We start from the raw sequence: 20,480 nt of genomic DNA, 5'->3' as shown, positions 1-20,480 counted from the left end.
CTATGAAAAACAATCTGAAGGGTTTGAAGAGGTGGGCGGGGGTGGGAGGTTGGGGGAACCAGGTGGTAGGTATTAGAGAGGGCACGGATTGCATGGAGCACTGGGTGTGGTACAAAAACAATACTGTTATGCTGAAAATAAATTTAAAAAAATGATTAAAAAAAAAAATCCTGGGCCTACCCACTGAACCGTTGTTGGAGACCTTGCCATGAAATTCGGGTGGGATGACAAAGAGTTTCCCATGTCTGTCAAACTACATGGGGACACGGGATCTGTCAGCTCACTCATCATGCTTGCAAATGCCTGGATAAGGATAAAGGAGCCCAGGCACACTGGAGAATCATTACCAAATACCTAGACACTATTTGGGTTTGTGCTCTGTCAGGAGAGTGATTATACTGCTATCTGTAAATACATTCTGCCACATCAGCCTAGCCATTGGCACCTGCTGAGGCTATTTTATCTGGAATCATCCGAGTACTTATACTTTTGTGCATCTGCATTTGTTTTGGAACTAAGTATATAGAAGTTCTTTGATGACAAATTCCACAGTGCTCTAAAGAGGGACTGTGGCCCTGCTGCAAATGCAAGCTGTCCCCATCTCTGGTCTCTGGCTCTGTCATAGGAAGCAGATTGTTGACTGTCTCCCAGCTGCTTCTTGCCACTTGCAATTTGTGCTTTCTGCAGAAATCACTCTGTTCTGAATAAGCCAGTCACCTCGCTCTAGTGAGATGGTGGTGTGTCTGTTGAATATTTTATTTACCATCTGGCTGGCAGCAAAGTGCAGAACCTACATAAGGGCCAATAATGCCCCAGACCACCATATACCAATCCTCAAAAGGTCGCTTGCTTCTCCTCATGCCTGGCTGACACCATCAGTCCCTCACATGGGTCCCGTGCTCTTCTTTTGAGGCTTTGAGAAGGAGGGCTCCATGCTGTGAAGCAGCCAAAGGAGATTTCTTACAACCCCCTTCCATCCTGCCCGTATTGGGGTAACCTCCAGGCATTTTCCTAAAGAAGATGGACATTTCACCATCCCACTCCCTCTTCTTCCCACCTTCCTGAAGCCCACACAAGACTTTCCAGGGTAGGACCTTCCACAGGTATGGGGGAATCCGTGGCTCTACTTCTGCCTCTCAGTAGGAGTTCGATCAATGTGACTCCCCTTCTTCATCTTTTCCAACCAGATTCTCCTTTTCAGAAAGGAGGAATTTGGGGCACCTGGGTGGCTCAATGGGTTAAAGCCTCTCCCTTCGGCTCAGGTCACAATCCCGGGGTCCTGGGATTGAGCCCCACATTGGGCTCTCTGCTCTTCAGGGAGCCTGCTTCCCCACGTCCCCCCGTCTCTCTACCAACTTGTGATATCTGTCTGTGAAATAAAGAAAGAAAGAAAGAAAGAAAGAAAGAAAGAAAGAAAGAAAGAAAGAAAGAAAGAAAGAAAAAAAGAAAGAAAGAAAGAAAGAAAGGAGGAATTTAGTGGTTTCCCCCCTTGGCTTGGGGAAGATATCTAGTTAGGGTTTGAAAGTGCTTCTGTTTTCAGCAATCCTCTTTGCAGTTGCAAATACTTCCAAGAAGTCTCTTATTTTGAGACTTACTTAGCCAGAATTCCTTCATTGAATATAGATACCCTTAAGAGATACATGGAAGGGTTGTGGTATAAGAGTCCTGGACTTGGAATTAGAGAACTTCTACCATGTTTTAATGTTTGACCTTAGATGCAGTTTCCTCATCTATAAAATGGGTATAATTATAACTTACCTTATGGGGTTGCTGTGAAGATCAAGATATGTGTGAACGTAGTTCCATGTATTGGAAGTACTAGCAGTCCCTATCTACCTTAGAGATATAGGTGGTCTAACAGGACACATCACTGTTCTTTTTTTTTTTTTTATAATTTTTTTAATGTTATGTTAGTCACCATATAGTTCCATGATTCATTGTTTGTGTATAACACCCAGTGCTCCATGCAATACGTGCCCTCCTTAATACCCATCACAGGGCTAACCCAGCCCCTTACCCCCTCCCTCTGAAACCCTCAGTTTGATTCCTGGAGTCTCTCATCATTCGTCTTCCACCCTGATCACCGCCCCCCCAACCCCCCGGCTTCATTTTCCCCTTCCTTCTCCTAATGCCTTTCATGCTATTCCTTATGTTCCACAAATAAGTGAAATCATATGATCATTTTCTTTCTCTGTTGGACTTATTTCACTTAGCATAATCTCCTCCAGTCCCATCCTTGTTGATTCAAATTTGGGTATTCATCCTTTCTGATGGAGGCATAATACTCCATTGTATATACGGACCATATCTTCTTTATCCATTTGTCTGTTGATGGGCATCTTGGCTCTTTCCACAGTTTGGCTATTGTGGACATTGCTGCTATGAACATTGGGGTGCATATGACTCTTCTTTTCAGTATATCTGTATCTTTGGGATAAATTCCCAGTAGTGGAATTGCTGGGTCATAAGGTAGCTCTATTTTTAACTTTTGAGGAACCTCCACACTGTTTTTCAAAGTGACTGCACCAACTTGCATTCCCACCAACAGTGTAAGAGGGTCCCCTTTATCCTCCTCTCCAACATTTATTGTTTCTTGTATAAGATACATCACTGTTCTGTGTAGTTCTACTTGATTCTACTTTTTTTTTTTTTAAGATTTACTTATTTGAGAGAGAGAGAGAGCGCGTATGCACAGTGGGAGGAGGGATAGAGGAAAAGAGAGAATCCTAAAGCAGGCTCTCCAATAAGCATGGAGTCTGATGTGGTACTCAATCCCACGACCCCGAGATCATGACCTGAGCCAAAATCAAAAGTCAGCTGCTTAACTGACTGAGCCACCCAGGTACCCCTTGATTCTACTTATATACTGATACTCATCCCTTTAAGTGATGGAAACATTAAAAATATATACTTCGTCCTTGGGCTACAGAAGGGTTATGTTCCTGAATCTATGATATATCGTATGTATAATTATGGATTGGAAATGAAATGCAATGATTTATTATTTAAATAAAAGTGTTAAGTACTATTAAAACTCACATTTGTTAAATGCTTACCACAGACTGCAAAACAAGATTACAGATATTATTTCATTTAATCATCACAGCAACCCTCTGAAGTAGATACTAGGTTTTATAGATGAGGAAACTGAGATAGAAGAACTTAAGTAACTTGCCCATATTCATAGAATTAGTGAATGGCAGACCCAGAGTTCAAGCCCAAGTTTGTCTGATTACATGTGTATAACCACTATGTTCTACTGCTTTCTTAATTAACATATGTCCTGCTGAGCATTTTTTTTAAAGAAATAGGGAGTTGAAACTTTTACAAAATCTTTCATTATATCTCCACTAGTACACAACTTTATAAAATGTTATTTATGTAAGATGCACGAAACTAAGAAATGCCTCTGAGTGTGTAAAAGAAAGAGATGGAGGTTGATAAATTCCTACTCTCACTAAACAGTGAATATGGTTATGTACCTTGATGATTCCTTTTATTTTCTCAATAGGGAATACAACTAGCATGAGTGTTTTAAGAAGTGTGTGTGTGTGTGTGTGTGTGTGTGTGTGTGTGTAGCTCAGGCCATAAAGTGGGGCAGCAACCAACGTGGAGCAGATTTCAGCACAACCAAATGAATCATTATTAATTATAAACATAATAATTTGAATTTCAGAAGTCTTACATTAAGAAATATTCATTGTAAAAACCAGATATTATAGATGAACCTGGTAAGAGGTTGACCACTATCCTTAATTATGGTTCTTTTCCCAAAGAAAGACTGTGGTTAACAGTTTCATGTGTATTGTATCTCAGATTTTATTGGTATATGACTCATCTAGGGATTTTTGTTAAGATGCAGATTCTCAATCAGTAGATGTGGGATGGGCCTGAAAGGAAGTACACAGCTGAAGCTCATGTTACTGGCCCATGGACCATACTTAAAGTACAAGGTTATAGAGTATGTGCATTTTATTTTCATTTACATATATTCCATATCTTCTTTATCTGTTTGTTGGCCACTGGACATTGGGGCTCTTTCCATAACTTGGCTATTGTTGATAATGCTTCTATAAACATATGGGAGCATGTATCCTTTCGAATTACTATGTTTGTATCCTTTGGGTAAATACCTAGCCGTGCAATTGCTGGATCACAGGGTTGTTCTATTTTTAACTTTTTGAGGAACTTCCATTCTATTTTCCAGAGTGGCTGCACCAGCTTACATTCCCACCAACAGTGTAAGAGTGTCCCCCTTTCTCTGCATCCTTGCCAACACCTGTCGTTTCCTGACTTGTTAATTTTAGCCATTCTGACAGGTGTGAGTTGGTACTGGAGTTTTGGTTTGTATTTCCCTGCTGATGAGGGATGTTGCTCATCTTTTCCTGTGTCTGATAGCCATCTTTATGCCTTCTTTGGAGAAATGTCTATTCGTGTCTTCTGCACATTTTTAATTTGGATTATTTCGTTTCGGGGGATTGAGTTTGTTAAGTTCTTTATAGATTTTGGATACTAACCCTTTATCAGATATATCATTTGCAAATATCTTCTCCCTTTCATAAAAGTTGCCTTGTAGTTTTGTTGATTGTTTCCTTTGCTGTGCAGAAGCTTTTGATCTTGATGCAGTCCCAATAGTTTATTTTTGGTTTTGTTTCCCTAGCCTCAGGAGACATATCTAGAAAGAAGTAGCTATAGCTGATATCAGAGAGGTGACTGTCTGTGTCCTCCTCTAGGATTCTGGTGGTTTCCTGCCTCACATTTAGGTCTTTCATCCATTTTTGAATCCATTTTTGTGTATGCTGTAATCGAGGGTCTAGTTTCATTCTTCTGCATGTCGCTGTCCAGTTTTCCCAACACTTTTGTTAAAGAGACTTTTTTCCCATTGAATATTCTTTCCTCCTTTGTGAAATATTAGTTGACCATAGAGTTGTGGGTTTATTTCTAGGTTTTTTATTCTGTTCCATTGATCTATGTGTCTGTTTTTGTGCCAGTACCATACTGTCTTGATCACTACAGCTTTGTAATATAACTTGAAGTCTGGAATTATGATGCCTTCAGCTTTGCTTTTCTTTTTCAAGATTGCTTTGGCTATTTGAGGTCTTTTGTGGCTCCATACAAATTTTGGGGTTGTTTGTTCTAGCTCTGTGCTACCAAACTACATTTCAAAGTGATTGTACCAACTATGATTTCACCAGCAGGATATAAGAGTACTTACTTTTCTTATATTCTCTCTAATACTTGTTAATTATCACATTAAATTTGTCAGTCTGATAGGTGAGATATGGTATCTATTTTGCATTTCCTGATTTTAACAAGTTTAAGCATCCTTTCATATATTTTTTGGATGTTTATACTTTCTCTTTAGTTAGTTACTTGCTCATATCTTTGGCCCATTTTTCCACTTGGATATTTGTGCTTATTTTATGGGTTTATATGAGTTCTTTATATATTCTGTGTGCTAATCCTTAGTCCATTAAATATCTTGCAAATGTTCCCCTCCAGGTCTAATGAACAAATTCCCATCCAGCAGAGCTGTCTAGTGATTGAATGGAAGTGGAACCATTCAGAAATGACATAACTACTTGTTGGGGCAGAATTTGGCACCTTCATCAACTGCTGGTGGCTTTCTCTTTTATATTACTGTAATATGTCAGATTAGAGCTTTTCAGACTATATTATACTGGCTCATTGATCAGCTTCCTCCACTAAACAGTGATCTCCCTGAGGGCCGGGGTGCAGATGTGTGAGTCATCTCTGCATTACCTGTACCTAACCCTGGGTCTAGCAAACTGCAGGCACTCAGAAGTATTTAGCGGGTGAATAAGTGGACAGATGGTCAAATGGGTCTAGTTTCAGGATTCCTGTCAGGATTTGCTCTGCAATTCAGCTAGGGTTTGCTTTGGGTTCTTCAATAAGGTAAAAAAAAGAAGAGCTAAACATCTCTTTCTAGGACCCTTTGCTCTGAGGAAATTTCCCCCTGGTGGCTGGTCTTCTCTCCTTTCTTTTACTTTTCAGATTCTTTGTTGCTCAGAGGAAGTAATAGCTCTTAGAGAGCTAACTTTTACATAGTGCATTTAATGTGCTTTATAGACACGAATTCATTTAATTCTCACAATAACCGTTTTCTCCCCATTTCCTCAGATGAAGAAACTGAGGCACAGACTGGTTAAGTAACTTGACGAAGATCATACAGCTAGTAAATGGCAGATGTGGACTATGAATCCAGCTGTTTGGCTCCCTCGTCTGTGCTCAAGAGACAATATATGAAGTGGGTGGGGATGGGGGAAAAAAGAAAAAGGAGACAACATACGAAAAACCCTAGACCTGACACAGGTGTAGGTTCTAAACAAACATTCTTCTCTTTGTTCACCTTTTCTCCCCTAGAAGTGTGCCTTCCCCAGCAGGGACATCTCAGCCCTGTGGCTTGGCAGAATCTAATCTTGTATGTACTGTTCCTCCACAGCCTTTGTCTCTGAACTTTGCGTCCATTACTGCTGGAAGCCCCAGCAATCCCTTTTTCCTAGGGACCTGCCAATCCCACCTGCCATCCAGCCAGATGAAGGAAGGATTGAGGCATTCTACCTTTAAGGTCCATTTCCCCCTTGTAGCCCCCAAATTCTTATTGGCATTTCTGGCCCCAAGGCTTTGCATGGTGCTGCCATCTGGTGGATATAGATGACCACTGACATCTCTCTCCAATGAGTGGACTCCTTGCCATTGGCCAAGTTTGGTCCACTGTTCCTTTCAATCCCCAGGTCATGATACCCCACTAGAATGTAATCAACTGGTAGTTAAACTCCGATAATGATTGGCTTTTCCAGACCTTGCATTAAAGATATTCTGAATGAAGGCTTAGTAATTGGTGGGGCGGGGGTGGGTGGGTGACAGTGTTGCTATATATTGTCAATAAGAAGTCCTACTTTGGCTCCCCCTGAAATCACATGAAGAGGGCAGCTGCTTATACAATATAAAAGATGGTTTAAATCCAGGGGCTGTACCAGAGAGACCCTATCAAGGATCTCCAGCCTTTTTTTTAGATTCTTCAAGGTACTCACTTTCCTCTTACAGCAAGAATGGAAGGAGACCCCAGGTCCAAACACTAGGCATAAATTTAAAGAAATACATTGTCCTGGAGTCTCTGCTTAGTCTGCTCACATCCATTATCTTATTAAGTTCACAATGATTCCCTAAGGCAGGATTTATTTAAAATAAAAGTGGGGAAACACTTACGAGTTAGATAAATGACCTAACCTGAGAATCAGAAACATCCTTCCAGTTCATGGATAATTTTTAGCAGCTTTCCAGGTTCAGAAAAGAGGTCCATATTGAGACTATGAGACTCAGATTATATCTGCATGTCTGGAGTAAACTAGGCAGGGCCCAGAGCAACTGGTCATGCAGACAAAACCTCAAGGGTTCAATAATTACTTCTTGGATTTAATGTAATTGAACTGAGGGCTAAAAATATGGCCCATGTATTGTTCTTAGGAGGGCGTACATGGGAGCTCTTTTCTGGCATTGTGACTCTAAAACCTTTGTGGGTAAAGTCTTTGTGCTCCCTTGTAATTCACTTGTTTATAACTGAAGAGTTGGCAGTCTTAAGTGGAAATTTGAAAGTATGGGGCAGATAGCAATCTCTGAAACCAGCTTTCCGTTTTGAACTTCCTATCAACCAATGCAGATCACTGCACTACTGATGGTGAAGACAGCTGTTATGAATAGAAAGCCAATGTGCCAGAACCCTGCTGGGCAAGATGAGCACCTCGCTGTCTATAGCTTTAATTCCTGTTGGCTTCCATCAGGGGACAGAGTGCTGATACCGGTCGGTGGAAAAACCAAGTACAGCTGACCCTTGAAAAATGCAGGGGAGTGGCAGAGGTAAGGCCACTGACCCCCTGAGCAGTTGAAATCCAGTTACAACTTTTGACTCCCCCCAGACTGAATTACTAATAGTTTGTCGACCAAAAGCCTATCAGTAACATAAGCAGTCCGTGAACATGCAGGCTGTATTACAGGCATTATGTACTATATTCTTGCAGTAAAGTAAGCTAAGGAAAACAGAATGTTATTAAGGAAATCACAAAGAAAATACATTTGCAGTACTGTATTTTATTTATTTAAAAATATCTTCATGTAAGTGGACCCACACATTGTTCAAGGGTCAACTGTATTGCTAAACAGGAGGCTGGAGTTCATGGAGTTGAGTTCTGGCCTGGAAGGTGGAGGACCCTATCCTGGGAAGGAAACTCACCTGATCCTGAACACCCACGGTGTCTTGCACTAATTAAAGCCCTTTCTGGTGCATTCTCTCATCTAATCTTTATAACCACTCTCCCAGCAAGTATCGTTTACATTTGACCTATGGGGACATTGAGCCCAAGCAATGTTTTAGAATTTGTCCAATCTCACATAACTAATAAGCGGTGGAACTGGGATGAGAGTCCTGGAGTCTGGCTGCCCCTCCAGTGAATATTTTTTGAACTGGTCATCTTGCCCCAGTGACCTTTTAGAGAGGAGAACCTATTCTGCCTTCTTTTGTTGCATTCATCCCCTCCACAGTTACAAATTCTCTAAGAGGATAAGAACAAAAATTTAAGGTCACACAATGCACTTTGTTTTTGCCTTAAACCTTATTTTTAAAGTTGGGTTTTTTCCCCCTCCCGTTAAGAATGTGAAAAATGAGTATTGCCCCCTCCCTGTCTAGCCCTGGGGTGGTGCAGGAAGATCCTGGGAAGAGATGAACTTCCAGGGCTTCTCCTGGGACAGGGTGCATGACAAGAGGAAGAATTAGACCCTTGCCATTAACTGTACTCAAGGCCAGTGCTTGTAAATTCATCCAGCTGGGAGAAAGTCCAGACTCTTCATTTGGGAGCTGATTATACATCCAGAGGAGAAAGGGAGAGGCAGGTTTTATTCCCTCCTGGTTCTAGATTTCTTTACCTTTATTTTTCAGAAAAAAGTGAGTGTGTGTGTGTCTTCCTCTGTCACACATATGGACACATACATACTATCCTCCTCTACTCTCTTCCAAACTCGTTTTCAGCTATGGGTGAAGAGAAGTCTTCCAGTTGGTGCCACAGCATATTTTGGGGGGTTTTGTAAGCAAAGCACTAGTCGATCAGCTCCTGGTTGATGGCCATAAAGTACCCCTTCTTTGGTTTTGTGCCCTCCCTCCTTTGTGGGGCCAGGTAGCAACCTGGCCCTTTGGGGTGCTGGGGTACAAGGTGCCCATGCAGCGGGCTGCCTCCATGACTCTTCAGACCAAGGAAATGTCCTCACGGATGGGGAAAATGATATGAATCTGTGTTTTAAAGAGTCTTTGTTTAGAAGATTTCTCTTCAGATGCTGAAAAGAAGTGACTTCAGTAGAAGGGGATAATATGAAGAAGTATATTTGCTCTTATAACAAATAAAATAGTGTCAGCCATTAGAGCCCAGCCATGTCCCTTTGCTGTCAGTCACAGTTCTGTACTCTCTAACACCAATTACAAACAGCATGCATAGGGACTTTACAGTTCACAGCATAATTCCACCCCGTGCCTCTGTAGCCTCTGTAGCCTCTGTGTCCCCTCCCCCCACCCCGGGGACATTGCTGTGCAGGATTTACCCCTATGCACTGACATGAGACTGGTCCCCATGGATGACAACTGGGTTACAGGGCACTGTTTTGTTCTGGGAGCTGTGCAGACTTAAAAAAAAAAAAAATCTAGATGGGGCAAAATTCTTCCAGGGGTTTGGTGTTGTTAGTGGTGTCCAAAATCTGGGAGATTCCTGGGAGGGTTAGCTCCTTTGACAGTTGCCAAGTCTGGAGACATTCAGGGGTCCCACAGACGGAGGACTTGGGACAGGCAGAGGTCGAAGTGAGGCTAGGGAAGAAGTGGATGCCCACGGGGCCTGACCAAGGGCAAGACTAGTCAGACGATCCCGCCCAAGCTTCCCCGGCCTCTGTGCTTCCCCGCAACCAGAAAGGGGGACGAGGAGTTGGCCAGTGGGACCCGGGCGAGAAGAGCTCCGCTGAAGGGCGCTGAGCCGCGCGACCCCGCGAAGACCGGAGGTGCCGACGCAAGAGCCAGAGCTGGGACTCCCTAGAGGCGGAATCTGCGGACCTCGGGGCTGAGCTTGGCGGCGCGCCCTCCCGGGGAGTCTCGGGTCTGGGGTAGCCAGCGCGGGCGCGGATGGAGGCTCAGGCGCGTCCCTGGAGGGCGGGAGCCAGGGGCGGCCAGCAGGTGGGGCCCCGGGGCCGGACTCCGCCCCCCCACGCCCTCCTCGTTGGTCCGCGGCCGCCCAGCACCGGCCCCTCTCCCGAGCCGGAGCGCGATTGGTGGCGGCGCTTGTCGCTCGGAGGGGGCCGGGCCGCTCTGCTCCGCCGCTCTCCCCGCCGCCGCTACCGCCGCCGCCGCCGCCGCCGCCGCTGCCGCCGTCCTTCCAGCAGCGCGGGCCGGTCCGACCGCCTAGGCAACCCGCGCCTGGCGATGGGAAACGGCGCGGCCGCGGACCCAGGCTGTGGCAAAGTTTCCCAGATGCTCGTATCCGGGCGTGCGGCTGCCGGCCACCCGTGACCGCTCCCAGAAGGGCTCGGAGATTTTTAATTTGGAAAAAAAAACCCACCTCATTTCCTTTGTCAAGCTCTCTCCGGGTGGCCAGCGGCGGGAGCTCCAAACTTGGGCACGGCGGCTCCACGGCGAGCAGCCCGAGCTGCGGAGGACCTCGGGACTCAGGTGCTCGGGCGCCCAGCCTTCCGGGGCCGGCTGGGGGGTGTGCGCGCGGTGGAGTGCCGGCGCGCGGCTAGGAGGGTCCCCCGGGAGCTCTATATGGAGGAGGGAGCCCAGAATGGTGTGCACCAGGAAGACCAAAACTTTGGTGTCCACTTGCGTGATCCTGAGCGGCATGACCAACATCATATGTCTGCTCTACGTGGGCTGGGTCACCAACTACATCGCCAGCGTGTATGTGCGGGGGCAGGAGCCGGCGCCTGACAAGAAGCTGGAGGAAGACAAAGGGGACACCCTGAAGATTATTGAACGGTTGGACCACCTGGAGAATGTCATCAAGCAGCATATCCAAGGTACCGGCGCCCCGGGAAACTTGGGCGGCTCACAAGGCCCGGGAGTGCCCAGCGCGGCCGGTGGGGCGGGGGTGCGCTGGGGTGGGTGAGCGTGGGGCCAGCGGCCGCGGGGTCCGAGGCCGAAGACGCTTCGGGGGCTGCGGGTGCGCTCTCTCCTGCGTGGGAGACCCTCGCTGTCCGCGGCGGTGTGCGCTTCTCCGGGGCACACGTGTGTGTGCGGGGCTCCACGCGCGGGTGTGTGCAGCTCACTGGCGGTGTGGGGGCGCGCTGCGCACGTGTCCAAATGTGCCTGAGACTCCGGGCTGGTTGCTCGCCGGCTCTCGGCATCACACAGAGGTCCGGCTCAGAGTGTGTGTAGGTGAATGTTTGTGTGTGTGCAGGAGAGAGCAGGCGCGGACCGTGGAGCTCATTTGGCCCCTGTAAAGGCCCAGGGCGAGATGGCTTGCGCGGCCCCAGTCTTTGGCATTTAGAACCCACAGGCTGCGGGACAAGACGGGGCTGGGAAGATTGCGTAGACCCAGACCCAGCCCTGCTGTGCGCGGTCCGGAGGCGGTTGGAAATGCAGGGGGAATCTCTGGCTGGGGGTGCGGTCCACCTATAGCGGTCCCCACCCCCACCACACCCAACGGGTCCAAGACCCTCTCCAGGAGCAGGTGTCCACTCGGGGAAGGAGCCTGGAGCTCTGTCCACGGCGGTGGCGCATCCGCCCGGGACCCAGAGAACCCATCCTGGCCTGTGCCTTCCCGGCGGGCCCGGTGAAGGCCGTTCCCTCCTGTAGCTCCACTCCCAGGCCCAGGGAGCTGTTGGGGCGGAGCAGACAGACTAGCTTGGCGTGGGTCTGGAGTCTAAGGTTGCGCGAGGTGGTTGTGCTCCACCCAGACCAGGGCTGGAGCCAAGGGGAGGGTGAGGTACGGGAGCTCTCCCGAGGAGACCCCGTCTGATGTGCTGTCAGAGGCAGACGATGGAGAGATCCCCATACCGCGGGGCACTGGTGCTGGGTGTGCACTCACGCGCGCGCCTCACACGTTAACACTTCTCTTTTCTTCACCTCCCCGCTTCCCCTGCTCTCTCCCAGGCGTGTGAGCTACTTAAAGGCAGGGAGCCTTGTTCACCTGTAAACCTGGCAGGCCACTACCCAGCAGACCTGGGCAAATATCTAGTTGAATGGAAACCTTTCTCCCCCAGGAGCACTCTTTCATTTACAGCGTGGGTGTCTGGATCTGCTTTTGCCCCTGCTGCCCCTGCCAAGGTAGGGATAGCTGCTGTGTTCACAGTTGGTATATTTCCCCACATGTCCCAGAGAAGGTTCCCGTGAGGGCCGGAGAGGTGCACTTAAGGCTTGTGCTTTCTAACTGACGACTTCAAACCAAGCCCAGGGCTTGGGGGCACTTTTTAGCAAAGGAGACCCCAGGCAGCTTCTCCTTCATACCTGCCTCTGCCTCTCAAACTGGCACTGGACTTGGCAGACCAATTTATCTATCTGATGGCTCCTGTTGCTGCTCTTTCTTACTTTTTCCATCCCATGGGTCCGGACTGACAATTAATCAGCAATAGAAGTACAGTGTTTGCCCCAGGGTGATTCAGAATGTTCCCAGGGAGACACAAGGCTGTACCTTACTTTGACGTTTCCAGTTTGCCCACAGATTTTGAGAGATTTTCATTCACAGATTCTCTCTCTCTCTCTGTATGTGTGTGTCTGTGTGTGTACATATACATATGTATATATATATATATGTATTTGTGTGTGTGTGTGTATATATATATGTGTATATATATATATACATATATATATGTATATATATATGTATATATTCCTGGAAAAATGGTTCTCTTGTGCTTTCCAGTCTGCTCAGGGAGGAGGTGAGCCAGGTACTACTTTGGGAAGCAGTGAGGAGACATTGTTAACCCATGAGCTCATCACAGAGTAGCCCCTATCATGTTGAATGTGGACCATGTCACATGATTTATAAGGCTCTACATGAAAGTGAGTACGGTGTTGAAGCTGAAAGGAGCCTTTGTGATTTTGTTCCCAAGAAACCTTATAACTCTGCATTGTTCTGAACTTTAAAAGATATACCTGAAAAAATTGGGAGAAATAAGAAGCAAAGACAGAACAGGGTTCTGAAGACATGGTTGGTCCAGTTCTCTTGTATATGTGCCCTGACTGTATTAGGACTCCTATGGATATTCAGAAATGCCCAGATTCTCAGGTCAGAAAGGCAGAAGCCACAACCGGTAGACCAGTGGGGAAAGGTCAGTGACTTGGGGACGACTAGACAGGAGGCAGGTAGAGGGCAGAGATTACTTGGTTGGTTGTGTTGCGATGGTGTAGTGATGACCGGTGACAGCTGTCCCAGTGGTGCTGGAGCCATCCAGAGCTAGGATGCAGGGAATTAAGTAAACTTAGGGATTTACTTGATTTAAGTAAGAGGTCTGCAAGTTTGGGACTGGCCAAGTGCAGCTCTCTGAAGGCAGAGGGTGGGAAAGGACAATCAGACTCTTGTAATTAGTGATGTGAACTGTTGGTGTGTATCCACTGTCATTTCCTCAGCCTTTTGAGCAACCCAGTTTAGTCTGCTGAGCTGGGGGAGTGGGGAAGGGATAATGATAACAACTGAAAATTATATAGCACCCATTATGTGTCTGGTACCATTCTAAGTACTTTCTGTATATGGACTAATTTAATCATCACAACCCTATGAGATGGGTAATATTAACTCTATTTTACAGGTGGGGAGATTATGTGATTTATCTCGGGTCACATCACCGGTACGTGGCAGTTTGGGCATTGAAACCCAGCTTATGTGGCTTCTTCGGAGTCTGTGTTCTTCACCACGTCCTATACTGTCTCCTTAGAGGGCCAGCAGAGCACAGGGTGAGCAGTGCTCCCCTGGAGTTACTTGATGATGGGAGTGGGTGTCAGAATGAGAGAGCTTGGAGGATGGCCAAGGAATGTTCAAGTCCTAGCCTTCCCACTTTGAGACTCTTCCATAGATAAACTCAGGAAGCTCTAGGTTTTATTTTATCTCATACTAAGAGGCAGAGGTTACATTCACTAAAGAAGGGTCCGTGGGGTACCCAGGACAGTTCCCGGCACATCCTACAGAGCAGGTGTTGGATGGATGAACGCTTGGGAGAGTAAGTACACAGTGTGGGTGCCCAGTGCACCAGCTAGTTGTTAATGAAAGCATCTCCATTCTCGAAGGAATATGTTTTGCTTTGGAGCCTTGCTCAGGCTCCTCTTTGCTTTGAAAGGAAAGTTGTCCCGGAAACTGCAAATGTCACAAAATGTTCAGCAGAATGTTCCATAGGACTTGCAATTAGAAGAGGCTTTGGAGCATCACCCTAGAGGTCTGTTCTAGTCATGACTGAAAAGTTTATTTTCCTCTTGGGGGTTGCAGTGATATTTCATTTTAATTTGTTTTCTGATTGAATGATTTAATTAGATGATGTTTGGGAATCTCTTGGGAATGTAAATTGCAGTTTTGAGAATTTTTTTTTCTAAACCAAATCTATGGTAAACGAGAGGGTGTATAGCTCCAGATTTCAAAAATAGCATCTTGTTGGATTAGAGACACGAAACCTGTGTTAGTACAGGTTTGCTCTTTGGAGGAGAAGGATGGATTGCTGGAGGTGGTTGAGGCAGAGGGTGTGCTGAAGGAGGACTATGTGTCGGCGAGACTGACGGGGGACAGCAGTGTTGGTGCGATTCTTATTTTGGAAGTTCAGTAGAACCTAAAACAGCTTTCTCCTTTTCTTGATTAGTACCTTTTTGAATCTGTAAAGAACGTGCCAATATTGAAGAAAATGCTTAATGATGTATAAAATTGCCTCTAAATGCATTCTACTCTGACCCAACTGTTTTGCATTTTGGAACATTCCCTTCGAACTTTGCCCATTTGCCTCCATATTTAAAAACAAGGGTGGAGTCATGGTTTGCCTGTAATTTTATATTTTGCTTTTTTTCAGCTTGCTTCTTGTTACAAGCCTTTTGTTCCTCTTTGCTACATAGTTTATTGATTCAGTTTTTATTTATTGGAGACCTAATAAGTACCAGGTAGCACACCGGGGAGGTGATGTTGGGTATAGGGGTGAATCAAGACACTCCTGGACCCTGTCATGTAGACTTGCTTTTAAAGGACAAAAGAATGCCTCTTATTCAATACAATTGGGGTTTAAGTTAGTTAACGGAAAAACCCGGCAAAGAGGAGAATGAAACAAAATATTGCACACGTGTATTAAATATTTTATTTTCATATTGTTTTTGAATGTGTTGTACATTCACTTGCCAACCTTTTGATGTTAAGGCCAAGGCTTTGTCTTTGGGCTGGGCGGGCCAGCTGCCTTTCTGATCTTCATCTTCCTTGCATAAACCACGCCCACAATGTCCTGCTTACAGAGACTGATTCCTAGTTCTGTTTTCTTTAAAATTCACTAAGAACTTAAAGATGCTTATGAAGCAATCTCCATGTTAGTAGCCTAAATCTTTATGACTTTTGTCTTTTCCTTTGCAGTGATTTTACTCATATGCAGTCGGACTGCTATGTAAGTGACTAGCTTTACAAAGTCTTTCCAAAGCAGCGAAATGAATTTTCTTCGAAACAACAACTCTCATTTTCTAGCAGTCATATTCCATTGGTTTACAGAATATGCAATTAAATTATGCTGTTACAGTGACAAGTACCAAAAGTATAAACACATTTGGGAACAAACTCAGCGGACTGTTGGTACGCATACAACTCACTTGTTAGCTGGAGATGTGAGTTGGGGTGTGGTAGGAGAGAAAAGCTGCTGCAGAAGGACAAAGGCATCTCAGGGCTTGTTTTCTAGAAGGGGGATTGAAGGTGTGCTTCCTCTGGAGAGGTAACTAAGTGGATGGTTTTTAAAGAGAACTTGTACTATATTTTTAATGACTGCCTAATATTCCATCATCGATTATTGATTTAGCCACTTCCCCATTATTGAACATTGGCTTTTCTAATATAATTAACGCAGAAATAAACATCTTCACCTCGCTTTTCTTCTTTTGAACTATTTTTAAGTATCTGTTTCTAGAAGTGGGATTACTACTGACTCAAAGAATATGGACATTTTGATGAAAGATTTTTTTCAAAATCTTTCCACGTGGCCACCAGCAAGGTATTACTGTACCAGTTTCACGGAGCCTGTCCCGCCTTGGGTGTTACCATTAAACTTATTCTGGGCAAATGTAATCACTGGCAAGTGTTCTTTTCATCGGTACTCCTTTGATTACTGTACAGTTAGTATCCTCCCTAACCCGTGTTGGTTTTTGCCATGTATTCATGTCTTCTGCCAGTTTTTCCCTTGGGATATCAGTGTTTGTGTATTTTATATATATGTTTTATTTATGTAAATCACTAAATATATATCTATATATGTGCACATACAGATATATATATATATATATATAATATATACATGTATACTGCCTGTATTCTATATTATATACATAGTTTTTGCTTTACATGGATGACTTAGGGCAGTGTTTTTCACACTCTCGCCCCAGGAACCCCAGGCTTCTAGAAGGTTGGATCTGGGACCTGAGAAATAAAAGGGTCAAGTGAAGTCTCCTGGACCCCTCCTACATCCACCCTCTCCCCTCCTTGCAGCTAGTGTATCTCCTCCTTCATCTGTCTTATATTTGGTATTCTATAAAATATTTTTTAAAAGGCTCTGCTTCTTTTCTAAAAAAAGGTTGAAAATCACTGTTTTGGGAAAAAAAGAAAGATCAGACTGTTACATTTTTGTGAGGGATGATGGTAGCATAAAGAATTCACGAGAGTAAACAAATCTAAAAGGAAATTGAATTCCTGGGTAGTGTTCTTATAAGATCTATTTACCCTTCTGAATACCATGATTAATAATGTATTACATTATATGACTAATTTCCAAGTCCATTATCTTACTTCACTGAGTCAAGATCATCCCAACAATGGGAGAAATGGATTATTAACTGCTTTTCGTTTCCTAAAAGTTTGTTAGGCATATTATGTGCATATTAATGTGCATTAGGTCAGTAAAAACAGGTTGCTCACTGTGATTACAAAGCATACGTGGTCCCTAAAAGTCAGAAAATGTCCTAGATCTGGGTGTTGGGAGCTAATTTTTCTTGTCCCCTGTAGCTTTTGGATGTCACCGAGAATTGGGTGGTGTCCTTCTCATCTGATCCCTGGCTTGGCAGGATTGTAAAGAGGAGGATACGATGTTTACTGAATGCTTGGAGTTTATTTGAGGAAAGGGTGTCATTTAAACAGTAAAGCTATTTGTCCTTTGGAATGAACTGTGGCATGTGAAATTATATTAGTAACAGTGATTGATATTTTGAGAGAGTGCAAAAGCAGGATTTAGAAGTTGAGTTCAATTACCTTTATTAATAGCCCCAGACCACATCTTTGTGGAATAGGAAAACCTTGCCAAAGAATACAACTTTTTCCCATGGCCAAAGACTTTTCATTTTTATCCAAAAGTATGTAGGCTGTAAAGTAAATGCATTCCACATTTTTTCCCACTCACTTGACATAAATTGTTATTTGCCCTTGATAAGTAGGTTGATGTAGAATCTCAAGGAGAATTCGGAATGAAATGTTGTTGAGCCACAGTCTGGTTCTCTGGTTTGTGAAGGCCTTGTAGGTCAGCTTCGGTCACTTGGGTTAGGCGGGTCTGTGTTTTTCCAAAGGTATTCATGGGATTCAGAGCCATGTACAGGGTTGCTGGACCATCTTCATTACCATCCTGTAGAAGTTCACTTCACTTAATTTGGACAGCTGAATGGGCTATTGCCTGGATTGGGGGGCTGGAGGGTCTCTTTCAGATTGTTGTCCTTTTTCATTGCTTGGGTTCTATCCAAGAGTCTGGGACAGATGGCTGCCCCGTGGAGAAGCATATAGGAAGGCAGTCTAGCTGGAGGTGATGTCACACAGAAGGTTCTTTGGGGGAAGCACCAGGCTAAATGCGTGATGAATGTAGCCAGAAGGGAGCAAGATGGGATTTTGGGAGAAAGAGGATTATGCGTGAAGACGGAGGGGCAGAAGTCCATAAATGTGACATGGGCAACTGCAGGAGAGAGCAAGAGATGGGGTGGGTTAGGTCTGCTCCTTATGATCCAGATGAAATGAATGCTGGCCTTGCATGTCTCTCTAGGGCTGAAGGTTCTTGAACTAGGTAGCGATTGGATTATTCCATGGGGCCTACGATCATCAACTTATCAAATCTTGCTCTGCCTTTGGGGTCAGAGTTAGCTCCACTCCACACTGCAGTGTGCGAGCACAGAAGTGCTTGCTGTTTTCCCTTTCCTCACATGCATGCCTCCACATGCAGGGCGCACGCCCCGGGGCAGGGCGAGGATGAAGCATGTCCCAACACGGGGCATTCGTTCTCACTCTGCCCCTTTCTCTCCCACTCCACAAAGCATATTAGTATGCAAGACAACGTGATAACCTTGAAATCCTTTCAACGTATTAGTTAAACCTAATCAGTCATATGTTTTGGTACTTAAATTATTGTTAATAACAAATTACCGCACAACTGTTCTGATATAAAATTTGTCGTGGTGGTGATTGGAAACGACTGCTCCTCTGGAATCTCATGTGTGGGTCTGTGTACTTTTTATGGACCCAGCTGAGTGTAGCCAGCTGGAACTTGAAGCAAGACGATTCCTGATTATGTGCACAGTAATGCTTTGGCAGTTTTTTCTGGCTACACGATTAGGGATTCAACTGTATTTGCTAGGACGAATCATCCCAGTGGGTACGAGGTTCGAATGTAGCTCTTTCACTGTCCAACGTTCAGTGTCAGTTTTGTGAAGGTTTGCTTTTGGGAACTTTTCTGAAAGCCCTAAGTATCCAGCCTCATGAGACCGTGACAGGTTTCCTGTATGATGTCACTGCTGAAACGGCATTAGAACCAACAGACAATGGTCCTCTGGGCTACATTTTGTTACTACTTCCCTTCAAGAGTTCACAAAAGTACCATGTTTGGGAAGATCCAGAGAAGTGTCAGCGACACCCCGCTCCTTGGTATGGATGAGAGCAATCAAAAATGACGCCTGAAGAAGAGACCTAGAGCCAACCCTTTGGAATGAATGGCTGCACTCCACCATGGTCCAGAGTTTAAGACAGAGGTAGAGCCCCCTGTTTAAGATTGTTGGGTATTGCATTTCAAGCAGCAGTGGCAACTTGTTTGCCTTACCCGTCCATCTCTGTCCCCTGGGAGAGGCCATTTAAAGGCCATTGAGATCCCAGAGGAATGGGTACATAATTCAGGGATCTGGATAGGAATGATCTGAAACCTGGGCTAATAAATGTCATGTTAATGGCATCTGGGACTCAGGAGGACAGTTCCAAAATTGCTTGAGCCAATGAATATAAGAGTAAGAAAGGATTTGAAGCTCCAGAAGTGACAAATAAGAAACTTAGCCAAATCCTTGGTTTATTTTAAGAGCAACAAGCACACAAAGTATTGAAGATTGATTGTATCAGGAGGCACAGAGGAAGAGTTCTCCTGTGTGTCAGGCACTGGACTAGATGCTAGCCATAATTTTTTTTTTCTTTTACATGATTGCTTTTTATTTCCACAACATGGACAGAGAGTTTCAGAGGTGAGAACATTGATGCATGGAGACTTAAGACATAGAGTTTGCCCGGGCGCCTGGGTGGCTCAGTGGGTTAAGCCGCTGCCTTCGGCTCAGGTCATGATCTCAGGGTCCTGGGATCGAGTCCCGCATCGGGCTCTCTGCTCAGCAGGGAGCCTGCTTCCCTCCCTCTCTCTCTGCCTGCCTCTCTGCCTGCTTGTGATCTCTCTCTGTCAAATAAAATAAAATCTTTAAAAAAAAAAAAAAAAAAAGACATAGAGTTTGCCCAAGGTCACACAGCTAATAGTGGTGGAGACAAGAAGGGAAACTGTGTCTAGTATATATATCCTCTACAGAAGAAAAGAAAAAGGTGAAAATTACACAGAGAGGACCAGGAGATCATTCTACTGAAAGCTGTGTTCAGGTGTAAGCTCAGAGGCCTCATCAGGTCAAGTGGAAAACTGGTGGGGGGCGGGAGCTTGGTTTGTTGTTATGTAGGTGAGTGCAGTCAGGCTCCAGAGGCCATGGAGGGCCCTTTCTCTTGGATCATTGTGGATCTGCTAGGATTATCTAAGGCCCCAGGAACCATCCTGTGAGAGAAGCAGAGCATGCTATTTGCAAGCTAGAGCTCGTTCCAGTTATTCTTGGGACTTGGGAGCACTTACCGTGTGCTAGGTGCTGTGCTGGGTGCTTTCCCATTCACTGGCATGGTCATGTGTCTTCTTATTCCATTTGCCCAGGATTTCCCATGTTTTAAAACTGTAATTCCTGGGTCCAGGCGCCTCCAGCCTGGGCAAACCCAGATGGTTGGTTATCTTTATCTTCT

At 45.0% G+C, this 20,480-nt stretch overlaps 1 protein-coding gene across 1 annotated transcript in view; it reads left to right on the top strand.

Annotated features, from left to right (window-relative positions):
• Window positions 1-10,369: 10,369 nt before the first annotated feature.
• GALNT18 (polypeptide N-acetylgalactosaminyltransferase 18) overlaps window positions 10,370-20,480 on the top strand; it is a 350,227-nt gene continuing 340,116 nt past the window's right edge. The window contains exon 1 of the mRNA XM_047691422.1: window positions 10,370-11,064. Coding sequence (XP_047547378.1) covers window positions 10,830-11,064 — 235 coding nt within the window. The 5' untranslated portion in view covers window positions 10,370-10,829. The remainder of the gene's footprint in view (window positions 11,065-20,480) is intronic.

The sequence above is a fragment of the Lutra lutra genome, chromosome 10 (genome assembly GCF_902655055.1).
Source record: "Lutra lutra chromosome 10, mLutLut1.2, whole genome shotgun sequence".
Taxonomy (NCBI): Eukaryota; Metazoa; Chordata; class Mammalia; order Carnivora; family Mustelidae; genus Lutra; species Lutra lutra.
This window is presented reverse-complemented; position numbering and strand designations above follow the sequence as displayed.